At 32.8% G+C, this 21782-nt stretch overlaps 2 protein-coding genes across 6 annotated transcripts in view; one reads left to right on the plus strand and one right to left on the minus strand.

Annotated features, from left to right (window-relative positions):
* Positions 1–1847, minus strand: part of LOC109533804 (delta(24)-sterol reductase) — a 6521-nt gene extending 4674 nt beyond the window's left edge. The window contains exons 1-3 of one of the 2 annotated variants that reach the window (XM_048660685.1): positions 1687–1847; positions 1277–1552; positions 1025–1180 (exon numbers count right to left, since the gene is read on the minus strand). In XM_048660685.1, coding sequence (XP_048516642.1) covers positions 1025–1180; positions 1277–1465 — 345 coding nt within the window. In that variant the 5' untranslated portion in view covers positions 1466–1552; positions 1687–1847. Of the gene's footprint in view, positions 1–1024; positions 1181–1276 lie in introns of both variants that reach the window. The other variant, XM_019899240.2, reaches the window with a different exon arrangement.
* Positions 1–21782, plus strand: part of LOC109533802 (nuclear protein MDM1) — a 100629-nt gene that overhangs the window by 67739 nt on the left and 11108 nt on the right. For 2 of the 4 annotated variants that reach the window (XM_048660684.1, XM_048660682.1), the window contains exons 1-3: positions 8502–8751; positions 10242–10407; positions 12858–12979. In XM_048660684.1, the coding sequence (XP_048516641.1) occupies positions 8692–8751; positions 10242–10407; positions 12858–12979 (348 nt within the window). In that variant the 5' untranslated portion in view covers positions 8502–8691. Of the gene's footprint in view, positions 1–8491; positions 8752–10241; positions 10408–12857; positions 12980–21782 lie in introns of those variants that run through there. The other 2 variants (XM_048660681.1, XM_048660683.1) reach the window with 2 other exon arrangements.

Consider the following 21782-nt stretch of genomic DNA (forward strand, 5'->3'; position numbering starts at 1 on the left):
CAGTTGTGGACGAAACGTCAGGAAGAAATTCCGATAGACCACGGCTTCAAAGCCCGGAAAACATTCCTAAATGTAATTTAACCGGCCGTGAAAGCTTTCATAGTCAAATGAAGTATTTCCCAATAAAACGAACATCATGTTCTCATCTATACCAGTTAACTTCAAAACATGTCAAAAAATCGAAATTAGCTGATAGATAACGCAAAATAAAAAATGGACCTTATGGGCAGGAGAATCACGACGAAATCTTTCAAATATGGCTCTAACTTGAAGTAACTTAGGTAATTATTGGAATCTCTCGGGAAAGGTATACCTGTTGAAAACATCGAAGCGAAGTTGAAAACAATCGAAGTGCGCCAGCTTGGAAAGGTGTGTTATTTGCATAAACAACGAAAAAGTGAAAAAAAACGGAAACCTTTCCCGGAAACAATCGCATATAACTCTGTAATTATGCGTCTTAGAGATAAAATGTATAGTTATAATATATATATAAATAATCTTTATTTCCCACAGAAAAAGGCTATCGACCCAATCGGTCTTTCTGCCCTGTATAGTTATATCTTTGTTCGTTATGAAATTTTCTTCAAGATGGACCTGGATCCTTAAACAATCATATACCATTGTTACCACTTTATTCCATTCCAATAGTAATCTAAGTTACGTCACGTTAGAGCCATACGAATCTGTAACCCTCCTGGCCTTTAAAGAAAACCCACATTCTCTAAGCTCATTGAAATAGTGTTTTATATATTTCTTTCGACATTTCAATGTAATGAAGATTTTTTGGTGTCTTTGTGTCAATTGATTCATTTATTGAATTTAATCATTAATTAATTTAAAAAGCATCATTTATTTCATCGTTCGGTCAAGACACAACCAATAGATTTTTCAAAAATGCCCATGACTTGTACAACAATGTATTTAAAATCCTTACAAAAGAATTGTTTTAGCAATCAGGGAGCATATTTGAGATTTAGTTATTGTTGGAAATTATTTACGAAAGTTACGATTTCAGCTTGTATACCTTATTCTTTACATCCACCTCAAGGATGTCAACTAGGTTTACTTCAATTTTCGTAAAAGTGTTTTTGTATTTGGGAAGTCTAAAACACACAGTTTGCCATCCTGGTCTGGCTGTGCACATGTAATTATTTTTACCATGATCACCCCATTCGCGAATCTGCAGCAGAAATGTATTGAATATGCATCAATTCGAAATTAGTACAAAAATGCTTCTCACTATAAGTTAAAGTCTGAAACATGTCGAAAAACTTACCTGCTTTTGAACATATTTGACCTTCTTGTCATGCTGCTTGGGGGCACTGGTAAATTTGAAAACAATCCAGTTGCGAAAATAAAACCACAAATCATAGAAGAGAGAAATCGGCAACAGAAAAACACAGACAAAAGCCCACCGGTACTTAATCAGGATATATTCTGTTAATGTATCATAACCTTTGTCCATTTCTGTTTTGTCATCTAATCAACTTAATTAAAAATGTGCTCATTCCAGCTATATATGCTTTAATTTCAGTTGTATCTCTTCAAGTGCCTGACAACGAATGAAGTCAATGCTATTTATCAATAATTAAACAGTGATATAGACGTTAAATATTATCGTTTTAATTAAGTTTTACTTTAGTATAAGAGTGGAAAGTTGACGTAATGTAATATTAAAGATCATACCTACTGCACATTAATAGCAAAAATCAATGGCAAACTACCAACTTTCTAAGTAAAGCTAGAAACACACACAACGTGGATTAAGCCAGATTCAAATGCCTACCTACACTATTTGTATTATTTATTGAGACAAAGCCCGGGGAAGCCAATAAGCGTTAATAACCGAACGGATTTTTTTTGTCTGGTTCGTTCGTGGTAAATTATACATTCCAAAATTATACGGCTATTTTAGTATATCAATTGACCATGAAACATTTATTGACTTCTTCTTCTAAGGCAACGTGTAACTTGGATAGGTATTTATTTGAACCTAGGTAACTCACATTCAAAAAGAAATGTACTAATGTAATGTACTAATCTTGAATATTGAGTATGAAGCTTGATTATCTGCCGGTAACACACAAAAAAAACATTTTAACATACTATAGTTGGTTCTGAATATTTTTGATAAAGGTAATTGTCTCTGCATTCCTTGTCGCCATGAAAGTAATTTGCGGTTTTCAGATAATCGACTCTTTATAAAAGCCATATCATCATAAAGGAAGCAAGCAACTAACACAATGCTTAGCGATTGCCTGTTGGCAACATTCATAAATTATACTAGTGTTATTCACTTGAGTTGCAATATACAACAGTGGAATGTTTGCGTTTGCAAAACTTTGCTAATTGGAAAAGAATCATGAAATGTATGAGATTAAATACAATTATAAATTTTAATTAATATTTAAGAAGTATGTTTAGCGATAAGTAAATAGCATTATTTAGCAATATTATATATAAAAGTTTCAATTAGGAGAAAGTTGAAGATGTTTTAATAATTTTTCAGTACACATTAAGCTTACAAGGAGCAGAATGAAAAAGAAAGAAGGATAAAATGTTAGTAGTTAGCTGTTAATTAAATTTTTAATTTTCTGGACCTGTTTTGATAGTATTATAATTTTGATTTATTTTCCTGACTGCGTGTAATTGTCATAATATTCTTTTCTTTCCTAGGCTCCAGTCAAAGTGTGAAACAAAAATTTATTTATCGTTTAATTTATTACGTTTCTGCGGGACAACAGTGCCATCAGCAGATTTTAAAATTCATACAAACTACAAACATCAATTTACAATTAAAATATGTTGTACAAAAATTATAATTTATAAAGTGTTAAAACATTCATTAGTTCTTGAGGAAAAATTAACTTTACTTTTGGGAGAGCAAAACATTGGAAAAATCATATCCTAAATAAATACCTAAATAAATATAATGTTTACCAATTATGAGGTAAGTTAACAAGTGTAACTGTTACAGCAGATCCTAAAGAAGAGGAGGTCGTTCTGAAAATAACATTAAAAATGCGATTGCGTTAGTGGTGAAGAGATCAATTAAGTAATCTCAACACCAAAGTAAAACTTTTCCAAAAACCTCCGTGGAAAATTTAACACAAACTTTCATCTTCAGAGGAAATAAATTAAATGCGTTGGCGGTTTTTGTTAAAATAAAAGTATTTGGGTACAAATTATCCCGAATGCTGAATGAAACGATTTTGGAAATTGCTTTAGAAAATATACTGTGTATGCCTTATATAATTTTCGGATGTTGACTACGAATGAGGAAACCAAAAGGGGTTGCGGGCATTTAATTTCTGATGCAATACGGGAAGATTGTATCACAATAAAATGCCCCGACAAGGGAAATAAGAAAAATCTTTAGTTTTGGAATATTATTCTGTCTACGCATATTTTATTAGCAAACTTGCTAATAAAATCCAAACATCCCTTCATGTCTTATAGGCGCCAGTAAAATTTTCTTATAACACTACCCAAAAGTTTAAGTTGATGCTTAAAAATAATGGAGATGTCATATTCAATAGTCAAGTTTCTTACAAAGGAATCGTTATTTCTTCATGACGAATCGCCAATCATATCGCTTGCTGCAGGGTAATTGATCGAAAAGAAACCTATTAGTATTGTAAAAGGCACGCAACATCCTCAAAAGGTTAATGTATCGGCTGGAATTTTAGATGAATGTATTATAAGAAACTATTGTGACCCTCAATGTGCTAGAAAATGTACGAAAAAAGTTCTTTAATAAGCTGGAATCTTGTTTTTCGCGTGGAAAAAGTTTTGGCAGTGAATTAAAGTATTACAGTTTAATTTTGTTTAATGTAACAAAATTAGGTTTTTTTGTGTATGAGTCAATGATTTATTTTTACAGCAAAAATTTTACAAACAGATATGTTTGGTTTATTTGATAACGTTAGCATCAAAATTTCAGTACTTCGACAACTGAAACAGGCACCTAATCGCAACAAAAAGTCAGTAGCAAAAATCTACCCCGGTGTTCATAAATTAGGCCTTGAGTCAGCTTAGGGTTTTAAATTATGGAAAACGAGTAGTACTACAGAGTAGAATATTTTCTTTCTCTATCAACATAAGCAACATACAATCATCAACATTCATGTTAGAGTTATTCTCCATTACTGTTTCAATTGTTCTGGTATTATAGGATCTTACATCTCTCCCTACTGCCAGAGGGCCGGGGGTAACCTCCCGTTGAGCTCCTGGTATTCTGGTGCATCTCTGGATGTTGTTTTCCGTTCTTTTATAAGTTTTAGTGTGCTTGGCGTTAGCTTTCGGTCTCTTGGTATTTTAACGCTGGAACAAATCTTCTTATTTATTGTGTGAATGTCTTATTTTATTTTATATTTGTTTGAAGGCTTGTTTTCTCGGTGAGATGATTTATGTTCATTTTCTCTATGTTGATAATTGGGTTAAATTTCTCCTCCAATTCTTTCTGAAAAGCCTCTTTATAGACGCAATTCAGTAGCGGTTCGGAAAATTTGCTTATTGACAAGTTTTGCTCTTTCAATTTTCAGATTTAGGGAAATTGTAGTTCTAATCAACCGGTGGTCGCTTCCAGTATCAAACTGATTTAAGACTGTTACGTTAAGACAGATATGCCTCTTATATATTCGCACAAATATCATCCCTACAAAATGACTCCAGTGCAAACGTTATTCGAAGAAGTTATTGCTTGAATTGTTATGTGAACCGACAAAATTATCGATTTTGGGCAACAGAAAATTCGCATTGAATGATGGAGGTTCACAGCCAGTATCACCAAAAAATAAATGTGTGGTATGAAATAGTACACGGAAGAGTAATGGAACAATTTTTCTTTGAACAGTCTCTAACTGAACAAGTTAACACGTAGAATTTCCCTAACTTGAATGAATTCCAGCATTGGTGTCTTTATTTCCAAATCCATTAAAGCCAGACTTTGCTGACAAAGAACTGATTTTCCAACAAAATGGGGCTTCCTGCCCCCCAATATGCAGCCATTGTGAGTACATTTTTGGATAAAACTTTTGAAAGGGAGGACCTATTGAATGGCCTCCTAGATCGTCAGACCCAACTCCGATAGATAAATTTTTTTGGGGTTACCTCAAATCTAAACTATTTGTTGACGGGCGAAACAATATGCAGGAGTTGAAAGAGAAGATCCGGCAAGAAGATCGGGTCATAACTCCGGAAATGGTTGAAAACGTGCAAAAAGAGACGAAGTGCAAAAGAAAATATCAGTCCTTTTCAGGACTACGGAAATTTGAAAGAAATCGTCGCTATTAAAAATGAAATTTACAGTCCGCTGAATTTTAAATGAATTTACACATTACTTCTGGGCTCACTTATTAGTGGAATGTAAAGTAATCCAGAAAATAGCTAACTAGGTTATGCTGCAATATAGTTCCAGAGTTTGAAAAATAAACGTCGACAAAACTAAATTGCAGTGCTTTTAATTAACAAAGCAATTTCGTATTTAAGCGAGAGGCCAACTGGACTCATATGAAGGGAGGTATTATCTAGGGCCAAAGATGAAATAGATGTCGGCAAGGAAAACCATCTAGGGCTAGGGCATACGAGATTTAATTTGGCCAATAGTGTTTTGTCACTTGTGTAGGTCAGAGTTCATGGAACTATGCGGTTCTCTATCCCTTTTCGCTGCCTAACAACAGCGAAAATGCGGAATAAGGGTAGGAGCGATGGAAATTCACTTGTGGTTGAACCAGCAGAGGTAATTTTTGGGAAAAGTTGCCTTTTCATGTTTTGGCTATTACGTTTTCATTACTACACATGCATACCTGTTCAACGTTAAAATTGGTAAAATCAATGTTGCGGAAGTTTGAAATACATTCTAACTTAGGGCTTTGCCAATTTCCAAATTGCCAAATTTTCATTTAATTGACCAATATAAATTTCTACTGTTGATTAACAAAACGGTTATGTAATTATACTTATCAATTAAAGTTGTTATACAAATGTATTGTACAGACGACATGTTTTAAAAGCAGTAGTTGTACTTAACCAAATGCAGGGTGTTTCAAACTTAACTGACAAAATTTAATTTGCGTGTTACACAATAGTTTACGTTCAAAAATGGAATAAGAACTGTATAACCAAATGTCATGATTGAATTTGTATTGACGAAGAAGGTGAAGCGATTATTGACGATACGAGACTTTTTACCCGAACAATACTTTGTTTAACCGAAAGTTCAGATAAAGAGCAAGATGATGGAGAGAAACCACAAATAGAAATTCACTGATATCAAAGAAAGATGCAATACGAGGCATACTTTTGAAACAAATCTAATCACATTCAAACAAAAGAAAATAATATAAGTAGAAGTAAATAGGATTTTACTTATATCATTAGAAGATGTAATGCAGGACAATTTTATTTAAAACCCAGTAACTACATATAAATCAAGTAAAATAATGATTAACACCAAATGACAATGAAAAATATCGGTTTTATGTTACTGATTGCTGTCCTGTCGAAAACTCGGAATGAGGTAAATGCAATTGATTGATTCAGCACATTACGATTTCTTATAGCCTTGCTGATATAGGAAGGACCCATTACTGATATTAGGATTTCTATTGCATTCTGTTCACATTGAGATAGCTAAATTTAATTTGACCAAATTATTCGAATTATTATATTGACTATCAAATAAATGATATTCCTAATGCCTCCAATATCCGAGCAATTCGATTATTTCAAGCTAGAATGCTATGCGATGTTAGGAAAAAATGTTGACGATTCTTCAGGAATAAGCCGAGGTGTACAGCTGAGCTGAACTTTTGTAAAGATTTCATCAATACAAATAGCTACTTTGTCAGCAAAAGACGAATATTTGCTTTGGTAAACTACCTTTGGTCAAAAGCGCTTATATCGGCTGATTAATAAACTGCATAATGTTATAGAGGTAACAAAAACCATTTTTGTGATCTATAAATTTGTACTCATAAAGTAGTAATCAGTAAGAATGAAATATGTTTAAAAGTGTTTACAAATGAAATATCTTAATACGTTTATTGCTTGCATAGGATCTCCTAATGATCTAATATATGTCTTGCATCGGCTTGTATGGCGTTTTAAGTAAGATTTATATTATACAAAGGCTCAGATAACCAGCAATTATGAAGGAAACTAAAAGAATTCAAGGAAAATTTTCTTACACTTGGTAGATTAAGCAGCTAAGAAACATTTTCTTTGTTAACGACGAATGCATATATATATCGTATATCAAATATACGATAAATGGGATTCCATTTTCACACGGCCAGTGTATGACACGATGAACATTTGCAGGAACGTCCAGAGTTCCCAACTTCTCTTGAATAAATGGCATTTTAAAGTCTGCGTTCTGCCCGCACAGCAATTTGGTAAACATTGTATAAATAAAGTAAATAAATGGACGATCTCGATGCTCAAAGTTATAAAGAATACTTTTTTATCGCCGGGTGTTTTGTGACAGCACTCAATATTAAACAAGATTATTATTTGAAATTGTTTATTAAAATATATGCATAATGAAATGAATCAATTTGTTCTTATCAGAGAGTTTGTGATAGCTTGTGGTTATTCGAAAATATTTTTAATTTTCATTTTAAACAATTGCTACGTTATATGATTTATTATGTTTGCTATGCAATTTACACTGTTTTGAACAACCAATATCTGGAAGAAGCTAATACAATGTTTTCCCGCTAACCCAGAAGTAATTTGAATGGAATATGAACTAATGTTGCCTGAAGCAGAGTTATGTATCGCAAATTATCCTTGCTTAGAATTAAACCACGTAATTGCTCCGAGCGTGCATGATCCATAACGAGCAAATGTATGAGCCATTGTACTGAGAAAACTCTAGATGTTATGCATTGTCTAGCTGTAAACATTGAGAAACGAAAGCTTAGGACCCAGCTTTATTGTTAAAATTGCATGTTTAGATCTGCTCATTTATGGTTTCCATTTCTAAACAGAAATGGCTTGATGAAACAGACAGGATAAATCATTAGGCACTTGAAACAATGTGTAAAAGAAAGAAAGGGGGCTTGTGTTATCCAAGAAGGAATCGGATATTCAGCGGATAAATTCATTAAATTCAAGTATAGGTCTTATTTATGAATGTCGCCACTGCTGGAAAAGGAGTTGCGTAATATGGAATAAGGAAAATGAGAAGAAAAGTCTACTGGCCAACTGGCGCATATTCAGAATCAGAACCGGATTTAAGAAAAATATCTAGCGCTAACCTTTCAATGCCTTTCAAGTATATGGAGCTCCTCTTTAAGTAAATCGCAAAGCGGTAATTTGGTTAACAAAGAAGCTTCTTACAACACGTCATCCAGCTGTTATAAAAAGATGAACCAGTTCTATATAAGGAGTTGATCTATGAAATAGCAAAAGCCGCTCCTGTGTGGCAATAGAGCAAGCGCCTCAATATTGATTCTCAAAGTATGAGGCTCTGTATATACAGTTAGGTCCAACGACAGATAGTGTACTGCAAAAGGTGGGGCACGGTAATGTCCACAATCACTTTCGAGGCCCCAACATTTAAATTTCCTGCTTAGAGTGACTGTGCTAAAGGCTAGAGACCGCTTAGTTTTAAATAAAATTTAACATTTTATGGCTTCAGGCCGATTAATCAAGCAAAATACAAGTTCAGAATACTAGAAACTCATGATCGGCTCATTTTGGAACTTGTGTAGAGCTACGTGCCCCGCTATGCCCGTCGATAAGGTAAAAAATGGCATTTGGTCCTTAAATGACTTCGTATTGATTATTTTCGTATCTACAGAATTTTTTTGCGAGCAGCATATTTCCTGTAATGTCACTATTGTTTGCGTGAAAATAGAGCTGTAAAAACGCCTGGTTAATGATATTCAAGTTCAGCAATCCAGTCTATTTGCTGGAAACAATATCTGTAGTACCTATGTAAAAGTAAATTTAATCAAAACTAGAGTCCGAAAGGAAAAAATACATATAATGGTGATTTTAATCAAGTCACCAAAATGCTGGTAAACGAGTGAATTTGTAAATGTATCTCCAGATGTCCAGATCGCATATGTCGCACTGAAGCAAATAAGCACTTAGTTCAATGTTAATCAGGATATAGCTAAGATGTATGTAGTTATTTTATAATCAGAAAAATATAAAAGTTAATGTTCTATGTTGCAGTAACTACATTTCTACATGCAGTAAGATATATTTATATTTCACAGAAATATATTTTGTGTTGGCCATCTTCGGTTTCCTCTATATATGATCTGTAGCTGAAAGAACAAATCGTTTTTACGTTATTTGAAAATAAAAAGACGGCGGAAAGTATGATACCTAAAATAAGCGAATTTCCGGAATAGCACCACGAATTGGAGTAAAAAAGGGAGGTAACCGAACACTCTTAGTAAGAACAACATACATGTTCAAATCAATACTAAATTTACGGGATCTTGCTCAGAGTATGAAATTAAAAGAATAGCAAACATCGTTCTCTATCGCAATTTCTCGGAAAACCAGCATTTGTTGCAAATGTGGGTAGAATTTATTCTTATTTAGGTCCAAAAGAATTACATGTTCGAAAATTGATATATATTTTTTTATTCTCAATTGCAAATTCCGTTTTCTAATAACTGCTAAAAGCTCATAATCTGCAAATTTTCGATTCAGATACGTCCTTTCGCAAAGAGAAAACCGCATTTATCATAATCCTTAAGTAAATACTCTATTTACCATTTATAACATTTTATTATCGCAAATTTCAAATGTTTTGCGAACCAATTTAAGTGACACACACTTGAACCGACGATTGAAAAATATTGTTGCAATGGTTAAGCTGGTGAATTTGGAATTTGGAGTTTATATTTATATTTGTTTCCATTTTTGTGTTCTTTTTCTGTAGAAGCAAATTCTCATATCGAAAGCGAACGCAACAACAGGACACTAACTTCTTCTAAGAGTGGAAATTGCTTTTAATGTATATATGCGTTTCTGCGCTTGATCCGGTCTTTTCACAGCCTTGATATATGTTCTCAAAACTTACAGAAACATCGAAAAGTTTTCAAATTTTTGGAAATGCCAGTTTCTCAAAATTGGAAACAATAAAAACTAACAATTTCACCCATTTACAGGAAGCTCTCACGATTTCCATGTATGAGGAAGGAATCCTCCTCATTGAATTATGCTAAGATATTTGTGTTTCATATTCATTTCATAATAATCTTCTATTTCAGCAATTGCACTCCGAGTATCGGAGTACTTACCGATGGCATGAATATACGGGGCCACGGCAGGAGGTAGTAAGAAAACCACCAATCCAAAATGGTGTACCTGCCGCTGGAGTAGCTAGTGATCACAACGAAAAAGCAATGAGAGAGGATGAGTTTCAAACTGATTCTGGTAAGTTCAAATTTCCCAATATGTGATTATATACCCGATAAAATGCTAGGACGGGTCCGGAGTAACTCGCAAGCATATAAAAGTATCAATATTCATTTGTTTCTGTAAAAACACATCCATCTATCTATACATTACCACATACGCAAAACTAACAGTTTGCACTATCCATTTCGTCTGTAAATGTCTATTATTTATAATACAAGCTTATATCCTGAAAATCGCTGGTTAAGCAAAATGTACCTGAATGACTTAAAAATATATATTAGGAAAGTCTATCTTTTAAGGCTACCGTGGAATTGTCATAACAATCCATCATTCAATTTGAGAGATATTTATGTTCAATTATCTTCAGTTAATTGCTCATGGTTAATATTTAACTAAAATATTTAAATTAAAACTCAAAGGCCATAAGTCAATTTTAACATTTTAGTTGAGATTATTATTCGAACTTCCATTGCCTAAATTAAATTTAAATTAGTCTCGATGTATTTTAACTAAACATAAACAGTATCATGAGGAAACTGATTAATGTTCCCATGTGCGATGATTCTATAATTTATTATCCTATTTGCACATCTATATTTTTAGTGGTTAAACTATTTCAAATGTATTGGTCATTCTGGATTTTTTATCTGAAATTTAGTTGAATTGGGTCAGAAATAAATGTGATGTCAAGTAGATGTTTCGTATGCCTAGAGTATTTCACCTGATACGTGTTTCTACTCTAACTGCTATAAATTATGGAATATTCATGCAGCTTTATTTCATTTTCGTCCGACAACGAACAGTAAATGTACGTTCTTTGGGGGATCAATTTACTACTTTAAAATTGGCTTTGTGTGGGGGGGGTTTTGAACACTTTTGTCCAGACGATGATCCGGGTTCTATATAATATTTTATGTCTTCCGGCAAGAACGCGAATGTGACCAAAAGCTCATGAATTTCATATTGTTTCTATTGTCCCCTGGAAAGTAATTTATTAATTTATACATTATTGTGGGAGATAAGAATTATATTTAATTTAAATCCTTACATTGCCGGCAATTTTTTTTTTGTTACAAATTATTGCCGGATGGTTATGCAATCGTTTCAGTGTTGAGACGCTTTTGATATTGAAGCAATAAACTTACTTTGTTCTTATAAAATTCAGTGAATAACAGAGCAAAAAATAAAAATTACATTATCTCCGCAATACGTCCGCACATTTCCAGGAAACGGTTTAAACTGGATAATGGCCGCTTCTATCATGAAAAAGCTCTCAATTTCTCTCTCTAGGAGAGCCATTCTTTGAAATGTATTTGCGGTATCCACATAGCAAATGTGGCAATAAAATAAAATTTTCTCACCAAGAACGACCTAGATAGATTAATAGTATCCGCTTCGCCTTCAGTAATAGGGAAGCAGTAACTTAGTATCCAGAGTTTCTCTGGTCTGAATAGATCGATCACTCTAGTGAGAGATGTAGAAATTTGCGAATAACTATATAATAATAAAACATATATTTTTTAATTGTCTAGATCAGTAAATCAGATAATGTACGTTGTGACTTGGTTTTGTCGCAGCAAAGTACGAATTATTTTTATTGCACTCGCATCTTCAGAATATATTTTTTGATAATATGCGATTTATATTTCCAAGTCTGGCATGTCAAATTTCGTTTGGTCGATTTTGTCCAAAACTGCGGTTTGTAATTAATACATTTTCATTCATGTACCTACATCGTTTCAGGATTTTTAAGCAAAATTTGAAAAAATTTCGGAATAAATGTTATTCAGATATTCACTAAATATCAGTTGCAAGATATCTGATGAGACCTTGTAGATTCTTGTGTGAATGAATCGGCGAAAAGTAGTCGAAACTTTTTGCATTTTGGAGCTGAGCGTTTTCCATCTCTGCTTCAAAAATCTCAAGCTCTGAAACCTTCAATTTCCACTGAGATCCACTCCCATAATTTTTTTGCATATTTAGGTCCAAAATAAATAAAGTCGATTCGTTAAATTGGAAATTTCACATTATCGTAGAACATTTTGATTAGACTATTTGATTTTAACTCGACAACCCATCAAAACACAGCAATTTATACCATAATTAATTCAGTAAAATACATGAAAACAATAATTCAATTCATATTTTCCATTTTAGGAAAACGTTAAAATCAAGACTGAAACGAATTTCTTACAGATGTTATATTTTGATTGTAAAAGACATAAAAAGGGCAAAAATTACTCTTACGTATAATTACAATTTACAATTTTTTAAATGGATTAGAAGAATAATTTTTGCAAATTGCACTTCTCTGGGTTCCCGATTTATTTATTCTGATGAATTTTCTAATCCGATTCACACAGAAGCACAATTATAACGTTTTTTGAAACAAACAGTCTGTTGGACAAGACACAAACTTCACTAGAAGTAAATAAATATCCAACGAATATTTTTCAATATTGCAGCCCAAAAGCAAGAACCAGTAATGCCCCGAAGAAAAAAGTACCCCGACCTTGCATATCGTCATCACGAATTTCTAGTTAGCGATGGGGTAACCGCAAACGGAGGGGTTGATTCGCGAGCTAGGGTAAGTTTAAAACGCTTTTCCCAGCACGCTTGTGGTAGCAGTTCATATATTTGATATGCATATTCTACGTACACATTTACTTGTTTGGTATTAATTTCTTCCTGGCGTCTAGGAAAGTCCTTATAAGAATTTCCTGTGTTATCAGAGAAGACCTGCAAGATATAAGGGGTTAGAGTAAGGCGCTTAGCGAAAATAATACATCGATTCGTACTTAATTACATGTAAGGTTATGCATATTAGACACGCAATAGATTGATTTAACAACATCTACATGGAGGTAGTTCAATTACTTTTCACTAATATTCAAGTTGTAATTTAACGTAAAGTGAAATAAAATTCCAATTTTGCAATGTTTTCTTCTGCTAACAACTAAGTTTTTCTAGTTCTAGGAATAGGAAAAACTATTTTTGCTTGAATGAATCAATATTTTAGCTCAAATTTATTTTGTTTAACAAGTAAACTGATTTAGTGAGAAAAGTGCTAGTAAATTCAAAAAGTTGAGTGCCGCAATTTAAAACTGTTGTCTGTCTTATACATCAGAATATTTGTTTGGGTTTGGCCCGATAACTAGCAGGTATGTTGTCCAACCGGAATTGGTAACCACAAAATTTGATCCCATCCGACGTTCTAAGTTATCGATGACTGGGTTGGGTTTGTCTGTTATTTGGTATTCGCCCGAAATTTATTTATTTATGAAGTCTTAAATTGTTGTATCAGATGCACAGTCAAAAATAATTTGTTTGCCTCAAAATTTGCTTAATTATTTCTATAGAAAACTGTTTTACTCCTTTTACAATATTTACAAATATCTCCATATACGAACCACTGCTGTCGTACTTGTATTTAAAATTCAAACTTTCATTTTTATATAAAACATTCTTTGTTCACTGTTTTTTCGACAGGAATAATGAATTCTTATTTTTCAGGATTTTCGCTGTAAACATGCGCTGGTTTTCCCATATATTCATCATCGTCAGATACATTTTATGGCCTCAAAATTTAATTAATCGCGTAATTAAATTTTGAGGATTATACTGTGTAATAGGATGATAACTCAGTTACTCCATTAGCGTGAAACACAATTTCAAGGATTTGAAGTGTAACACCGCAATTTATCCGCGATAATCCACAATTTCGGTGAATATTTTGAAAATTGAGGCATAAAAACAATGAATGTAAATAGAAACAGGCAATTCTGTTTTCATTTTTTATTTTTGCAATAATTTTGGTTTTTTTTCTGTAATACCAACATACAGGTGTTCTGTTTACTTTCACAAGGTAACGTATTTCTTTTTCGAAATTTCCTGTGTTATTTATTTCTGGTAATAAATATTATTATTATGTCAGATAAATCATGTTGTTTTTTTGGAGCCTTGGGCTGTGCGAAACGTCGGAAAAAGTTTCACTAGTTTCAGTTAAAATATGTGAAAGCTTAACTATTTTAATAATCATATTGTATATATATATATGGTACTTCAAATCACCCATTCGAAAATTAGTCTCTTTTGAAAATGTTGGCTTAAAAAAAGTAAAATCATTAAAAGTAAAAAACCCAAAAACAAGCGCCAGCTCTGGAATGAAAGTCGAGAAAAAATATATTTTAGGTTAATACCTTTCTGATAGCATAACTATTTACTTTCAGCCTAGCGGTGTTTTTATTTGCATTCATACCTAATTTAGCTTAAATGATAATCTTGCGATTCGGCCTAAAATTTGATAACCTGGATAAATTAAATTCTACGGAGTAATTACATTATGTAATTCCACCTGGAACGCTTCTGATTTCTCATTAATCCAGAGGCGTGAAAGCATTTAGGAACGGCCAATCAATTCTGGGCAATTCAATATGCATGTGTCTAATTGGCTTGGCCACAAATGCATTTGGCATAATAATCCGTTATCAGTTACCAATTCCAGTGGACGTTTTCACAATGTGGTTAGCTAATTAATCTTTGATCATTCGATTCATCAACCGTCAATTTGAAATGAATATGTGAAGCTTTGAAATATATACGTTGGTCCTAAAATAAATATACAACGATTGGCACCAGCAACATTTTTCGTTTTTTCTAAAAAACATCTCAAAAAATAATTGTGAAGAATCAATAAAATGTAGCAAAGCAATTTTCAACTCGCAACCTGAGAACTCCTTGCAGCCCTTGCCTGCTTTACTAATTGTTTCTTCGTGCTGTTCTCCAAGAAAACAAGGGTGTATCAAGTAATATTCCCAGCACAGTTTCATTAACTAGGTGTTTCAACTAACTTCGGAAGATTATTTTTGCCACCCTGCAAAACGGTTTTTGTTACTTGTAATTTCCTACTCACTTTTTTGATATATTAGTTTTATATTATTAGTGCCTAATACTGTTAAGAACGAAAATGAAGTTATCAAATCACTACTGTTAAGAATAAGATAAAAGAAAAGGTTCCCTGGGCGTTTTCAGTTAATGTATCTTTTTAACTAAGTTAAAATGTTAATTCTTCTTGAAAGTTTATTCATCTTTAATATAGACTTTCAACTTTAATGATTAACGAGAATATAGATATACCTATTATAAATCCTTGCATTTTACAGGTGGAAACTTATACATGGTGTACCAGGGCGTATACAGGTTAGAGACAGTTAAAAAATAAAAAAACTGTGTTTCCTTCATTTAACGCTCTGCATTTGATAAAATTATTTTAAAGTATACAGAATGTCTCATAAAACACACCGTCATCAACTTCGGTTTTTCAAATAACACATCAAAATGTTCTCTTAATTTCTGAAGTCTGCATTAAATTTGCAAGCATTTGATAGCCCATAGTCCACCGACAAGTTAATGTTTTTTTTAAGTATCTCTAGCAATCGGTACTTTGAAAATAAATTTATCAGAAACCGTAAGAGAGAGAGCGGCCTGCTTTTTATTCAGCTTTTAGAGGAAGAAATGGGTTTTCCTTTCTTTACTTTTACTTTTATTAGCCGCTCAGGTGCATTTTCTGAAAATTATCAAATCTTTAATATTTTCATTCACTAACGTACTTTTTTACGGAAGTGATATTTTTTACTTGAATTTGTTTGACATCTGGTATATAATGCGTCTATTTTATCAAATAAATCCCTATAGTCATATAACATGTTTAAAATTATGATTTCCATAAAAACATGTTCTGTCGATTAATTTTTTTTAATAATTAGTAGACAATGCCCCACTGCAGCTTATCAAACTTTGAAGTAAAAACCATAAACCACCTGTACACTTGAAAATCATTTTAGTATATGCAGATCACAAATTTAAGGAAATACGATGTTGGTGTTTCTTGCCATCTCTAACCGTTTAGACGCAATTAAGCTATGTCATACAGCGGCGCACCCTGTAGATTAAAACTAATCACACTTTTGTTTTTTGAACGAATATATACATTATTCATTAGTCGATGTTAATAAACTCTAAAAAATGGTTTTATCCGAAGACAAAGCACGCTCGAGTCGAAATTCCCATATATTAAAAGATGCAAATATAATCCCGCCTGTAAAACAGAAACTTCTTATCTAATACGAACTGAATAATTTAGAATTGTCAAGATATATTACATAAATTTCAATACTTGTTTCCGGGGAATAAAAAATAAAACTTTCTGGCTCCCTAAGAGTATTGCTTCCTTATATATTTTGAAAAACTGTTTGTATATTTTAGTGCTGCTCTTATGGTATAAAACTCTCTTGCATAAAATTTTAGTATTTGCGCCCACATACAGTTAGATAGCAAAACGCTTTGTATTTAAAATCATCAATATAGAAAGCCAACATTTTAACATCATTTAATTTAACGTATATCATACGCTAAACTATAAGTAGGTAAAGTAAAATGCTCTTACGCTTTAAGATTGGAAACAATAAATCTTTGGCGATTCTAAAAAAAGCCAAGATTTAAATGTTGGTTTGGGCGCAACTGAAATAGATTTTAATTAATCGACTAATATCTAGTGGGTAATATGGTAGGAGCATCCTGCATGATACGAAATTCTACAAGTATCTATATGGAAAACTTTGTGTTTAATCAATTTGGTTCAACTAATCGGATTGGTATCTGCAATAACTATTTGGAATATAATTCCGTTGTTCTTTCCCCAATTTACCTCTTCCTTCCCAAAAAAACCTGCGTTGTAAGACATACGGTTGTCGCATATTTCTTATCAACCCCTTCTATAGCTTTTTGTTGTATTGATGTTTTTTTGCTAATACTCACTTTATTCAAATTTAGAATTTGGTACGTTTTAAATCCCTACAGCAAAAAAAATGCTTGATTTGATTAAAAATTTAGACTATTAAGTACTTAGAAGTAAATTTGCTCTCCGGCTTGCCTGCATGTCGTCCCAACTACAAGACAATCTCCTGCAATTCATGGGAGACGCCAATACACTGCATTTTTTTCTTAGAGCCTCCAGCAAATCGTATCGTATAGGCTAATAGTCTTTTGAAATCCATTTTACGCTTTTGGAAAATTTTCTAGAGCTTTGGTTAATCATTTGTAGTAATAACGTTATAAAATTTAATCTGGAAATAATCTAGCATCAAAAGACTTGACGGCGCAATTGTATGCAAGAACGATGTATCTCCTCCAGTAACTACTGTAAACATTTCATGTAATATACTTTAAGGTAAGAATAATATTGATATATTAATTAATAGACTTTGGCACATGAGGAACTGCTAATAAATTAGTCTTTCGCATAGAGCTACCCGCTTCCACTTCCCCTCATTAGCCGGCCACCTTAATTAATTATTAATAGTATGGCCGCAGTGTGGAATTAATTTGAATTTAAAGTTGAGCTTCCTTCAATACTTGCCAGGCGAAGCTGCATTTGAATAGCGAAATTCCTGTGATATTTTAATCTTCATTTCCATATAAAGTTGTTCATAATGACTTACGAATAGCTTTTGCTAATTCAAACTTTGCACTTCCCAAATAAAATTACAAACTCGGGAGCTATTTCAGGTCTGGCCATAATGATAAGGGACTGTTTTCAGTTATCTATAATTGGCCAAACCTGCCCGGGATTTTGCTTACTTTATTAAGGAAACAGGAAGTCAGGCAATTATATGATTCTATAAGCCTGAAATTAGTCCATTTCATCAGGTTTTGCTTCTCTACTAAATTGCATGCTGAAAATAAAAGGGCAACTTTAACGTTGCCAATTGAAATATACAGAGTGACTCCTTAGTTGATACATTTCTTAACTTTATATCATTGAACTGAACAACATTTTCAAATAGATATTTTGTAAATTTCTATCTATTTTTGCAAAGTTAATCGAATACTCGGTCTAACGTAAAACATGTGTTCAAAGTTTTCAGCATGAACTTCCACACAAAGTTCTGCTCGAGGTAACCACTGTTTCTTAAGGGCCCATAATAAGAAAAACGAAACCTCTCTAATCGTTGCAGCAGCCTGCTCTCTGCGAACAATTAAAGCTTCACATATGTTCACTTGCGAATTGTAAACGAAACCTAAACACAAAAACACAAAGTCCCACAGGAAGAAATCCCAAGGGTTGGGCAAGGGTCTGGCGACCTTCGTGGCCAATTCACCTATTAGGCAAAGTATTGTTCAGAAACTCCAACATTTCCGTTCTAAAATGAGCAGGGTCGGCCTGTAACATGTGTTATCTAATGATCAATAAAAGAACTTCTTCTAAAAGAACGGGAACAATAACTTTATGAATGTGAATGGTGAATTCTACTTTAGGCGAATAATGCTTCACCAGTTAGAACGCACAGAAAAGTTAATTCTAGAGGAAAAGTTTCCTGAATGTACTGCTTGGACACGGAAAAATACAACTAATTTTCCCCCAATGTTTTTCATGCGTTTTTTGGGTTACTCAGGGTGCATTTTAAATCACTCGAGTAATTCTTGCTGAATCTAAACTTGATAACCAAATAAAAATTTTGCTCGGTGCTTTTTTAGCACTTTTTAGGTCTTCTGCTGGTCCTCCACGGATTCCATTTCTGGCTCGGTGATCAAGATTTAAGAAACTTCTAGGGGTTGGATGCGTTCGCAATTTTTATGTATTTTCTGGTTTAAACCATTATCTGAATTGAACCGCAAGTGAACTACTAGATCTAACCGCCACGAGTAAAATAAAATTGCGCAAAAGATAAGAAATACGTGTAGCCATCATTTCAAAATGTTGTTCGACAATATCTGGATGATTTTCTAAATTATTGACCCAACTGTTTAGTGTACGTTTTAGATGTAAGGTTTTAAAAAAAAAGTTATTTGAAACTGTTAGCTTCAATGACTTCTATCTATAGGAAAAAGTATCAACTTAGGAATCATCCTCTATAATAGAATAATTTAAAGCCCAAAATTTGAGAGGTATTAGAGAAGATACTATTTTCTGGTAAAGCAATATGTATTTTTAGCTTATAATGTATCATTTATGTCGGAATGGAATAGCTAGAAACTATTTTTTCCATATGGCGGATCTAATCGTTCAGTTCAGTTCAAAAGTTGCAGGTAAATCTAATATTCATGGCGTGTGTGAATGAAGTTTGTTTAACGATTCCTTCGACCACAATTTGCTATTTTTAACATTTCAGTTTATGAATGTAAAATTTCCTTACTTGGTTCAATATTACCTATATATCAAGAAAGTTAAGGAGCAAAACGTATTTCTTTATTATAGACTGCAAAATAAATTGATTTTTTCATATCTCAACAACAATGACCAAATATGCAATTGCAATGAAAATATGCAACCAAGTTCATAAATTTAGTGACAATTTTATGGCCCAAAGATCATACGAAGTATAACATCATGTATTATATTCAAAATTTGTTGGTGATTTTTACAACAAATTTAACCTTTAAAACAATAAAAGGAAAGCAAATTTGTTGTTCCGATGATAAATTGCGTACTCAGTACAATACAGTAAGCCAATCTTATTATGTCATATTAAGCAAAGTAAAGATATTTAATAAAAATGGTGGTTACAACCTTGTAATAGTTGTACTTTTTCAACTAAAGTTGATAGGTAATAATTAATTATCGGAGTCCCACCTGGTTAGTTTCACATAGCAATATCATTAATTCAGTATTCACTCTTGTGGATAAAATGAAGATATGTGAACTGTCAAAGCATTACAATGGACATTTGCCATTGGTAATGGAGCAAAGTGTAAAATGTTGGAGACATTTATATGTGCTGATTCTTGATGGATGCAATAAAAGGATATGGCTTTATTATATTTAAATTTCTTATTATTGCCAGAAGATACATACGACTTTTTACTAGTGTCTAATGTTATTAAATTTATTACATATGTAAAATACTGACGGTGTTTGGTTTACGTACCATACTATTGCTATCAAGGCTTAATATTGTTTAGACCATAAATGCCAATTTTCATGACTGGAGCGGAACATCGTTTTGCGTATAAAATTTTGCATCATCAAGTTAAAAATAGATCGTATGCATACATACTTCCCGTTAAAAAAAATTAGATCATTCCATTCTGTGTTCTCTCCGCTAGCTCTAAAGAAAACCGAATTATTTGATGTCTGAGTGAAATATTAAGTAAGTAATTAATTTTCTATAATAACGGAACAAGTAATTAAAACCAATTAAATTGTTTCCACCTGCACGAAGGTAGCCGTCTTAATATTTATCAGGCTCTTTTTTGCAATGGCAAATTGAAAATAAATGCATGTAGTGGTATAACATAATTGCTACGATTTTAAAATGAATACGTTTCCGTATAGAAGATATGGTTTTAGATGGCGGGTATCTACAGGGTTACTTACCTATGGTGTCTGTGCATTCAATGAACGCAGCTGCATTTCGACTTTAAGCATTGTTGTATATAGCTTCTTAATTCATTAAAAAGGAATTACTTTGGAGAGGGCCGCAAATACGGTCGGAATGCAACATAAAAACTAACTTTTAACCCTGTAGATAAGTACACAAATTAGGGCAGATATAACAAGATTGTAATATGTTAACTACGATGATTTCCTTTCGCTTATAACGATGGTGGTTTCAACCATGGACATACAAAGTATGTACCTGTTTGACTACCATTATTCCCGGGATACCAATAAATGGTAATCAGAATAATACAAGATATCCTGTTCCTTTCTTAACAGGGCAGAGTCATTAATACTTATATCCGGTTTAATTGTAATGGCTTTCGATTTTTAAAGTATATGATGATTTATCTGTTTTTTTTTATCGTGAAATTACTCTGCTAGACTTTGAGATACTCAATCAAAATGACTTTCACTGTTAACAAGATAAAACGTGCAAAGGATGTGTCACCGATCGGTTAGGAAAATATCTACGTATAACTTGAAATTAACTCATTGTGATCTTCTAGTAAAATGAGTTCAGTCTATAATTCCCGCAAACAACTATGTTTGAAGTTATGCATCTCATATCTGGTACAGAGGAAAATTGACTTGATGAACAGTCGGATTGAACCTATATTGGTTGTTATACAACTGCATTTTTAACTGCAAATGTTATAAAAAAAAACCTTTCGAATGTGCGGTGCTCACTAGGAAGCATCAAAGTCAACTCTCGAATCCAAAAATGGCAGATAATTAAATATTCTACGTATTTTACCCATAAATCGCTGATGAACCTTCTGTTCAGCCAAATGTTAATGGCAAGCCGAAATAGAGTTCTAGGCAAAGATCAAAACGTGTTCGTATCCTTTATTGGATTGTATGGGAAACAGCATAACATTGTGTCGTATTCTTATCACGTACAATGAGTACAACATCTGCACCTCAGTGAGGATGAATTTATGTCACTAGT

The sequence above is a fragment of the Dendroctonus ponderosae genome, unplaced genomic scaffold (genome assembly GCF_020466585.1).
Source record: "Dendroctonus ponderosae isolate FM_Combo_2020 unplaced genomic scaffold, Dpon_F_20191213v2 Dpon_F_20191213_1, whole genome shotgun sequence".
NCBI lineage: Eukaryota > Metazoa > Arthropoda > Insecta > Coleoptera > Curculionidae > Dendroctonus > Dendroctonus ponderosae.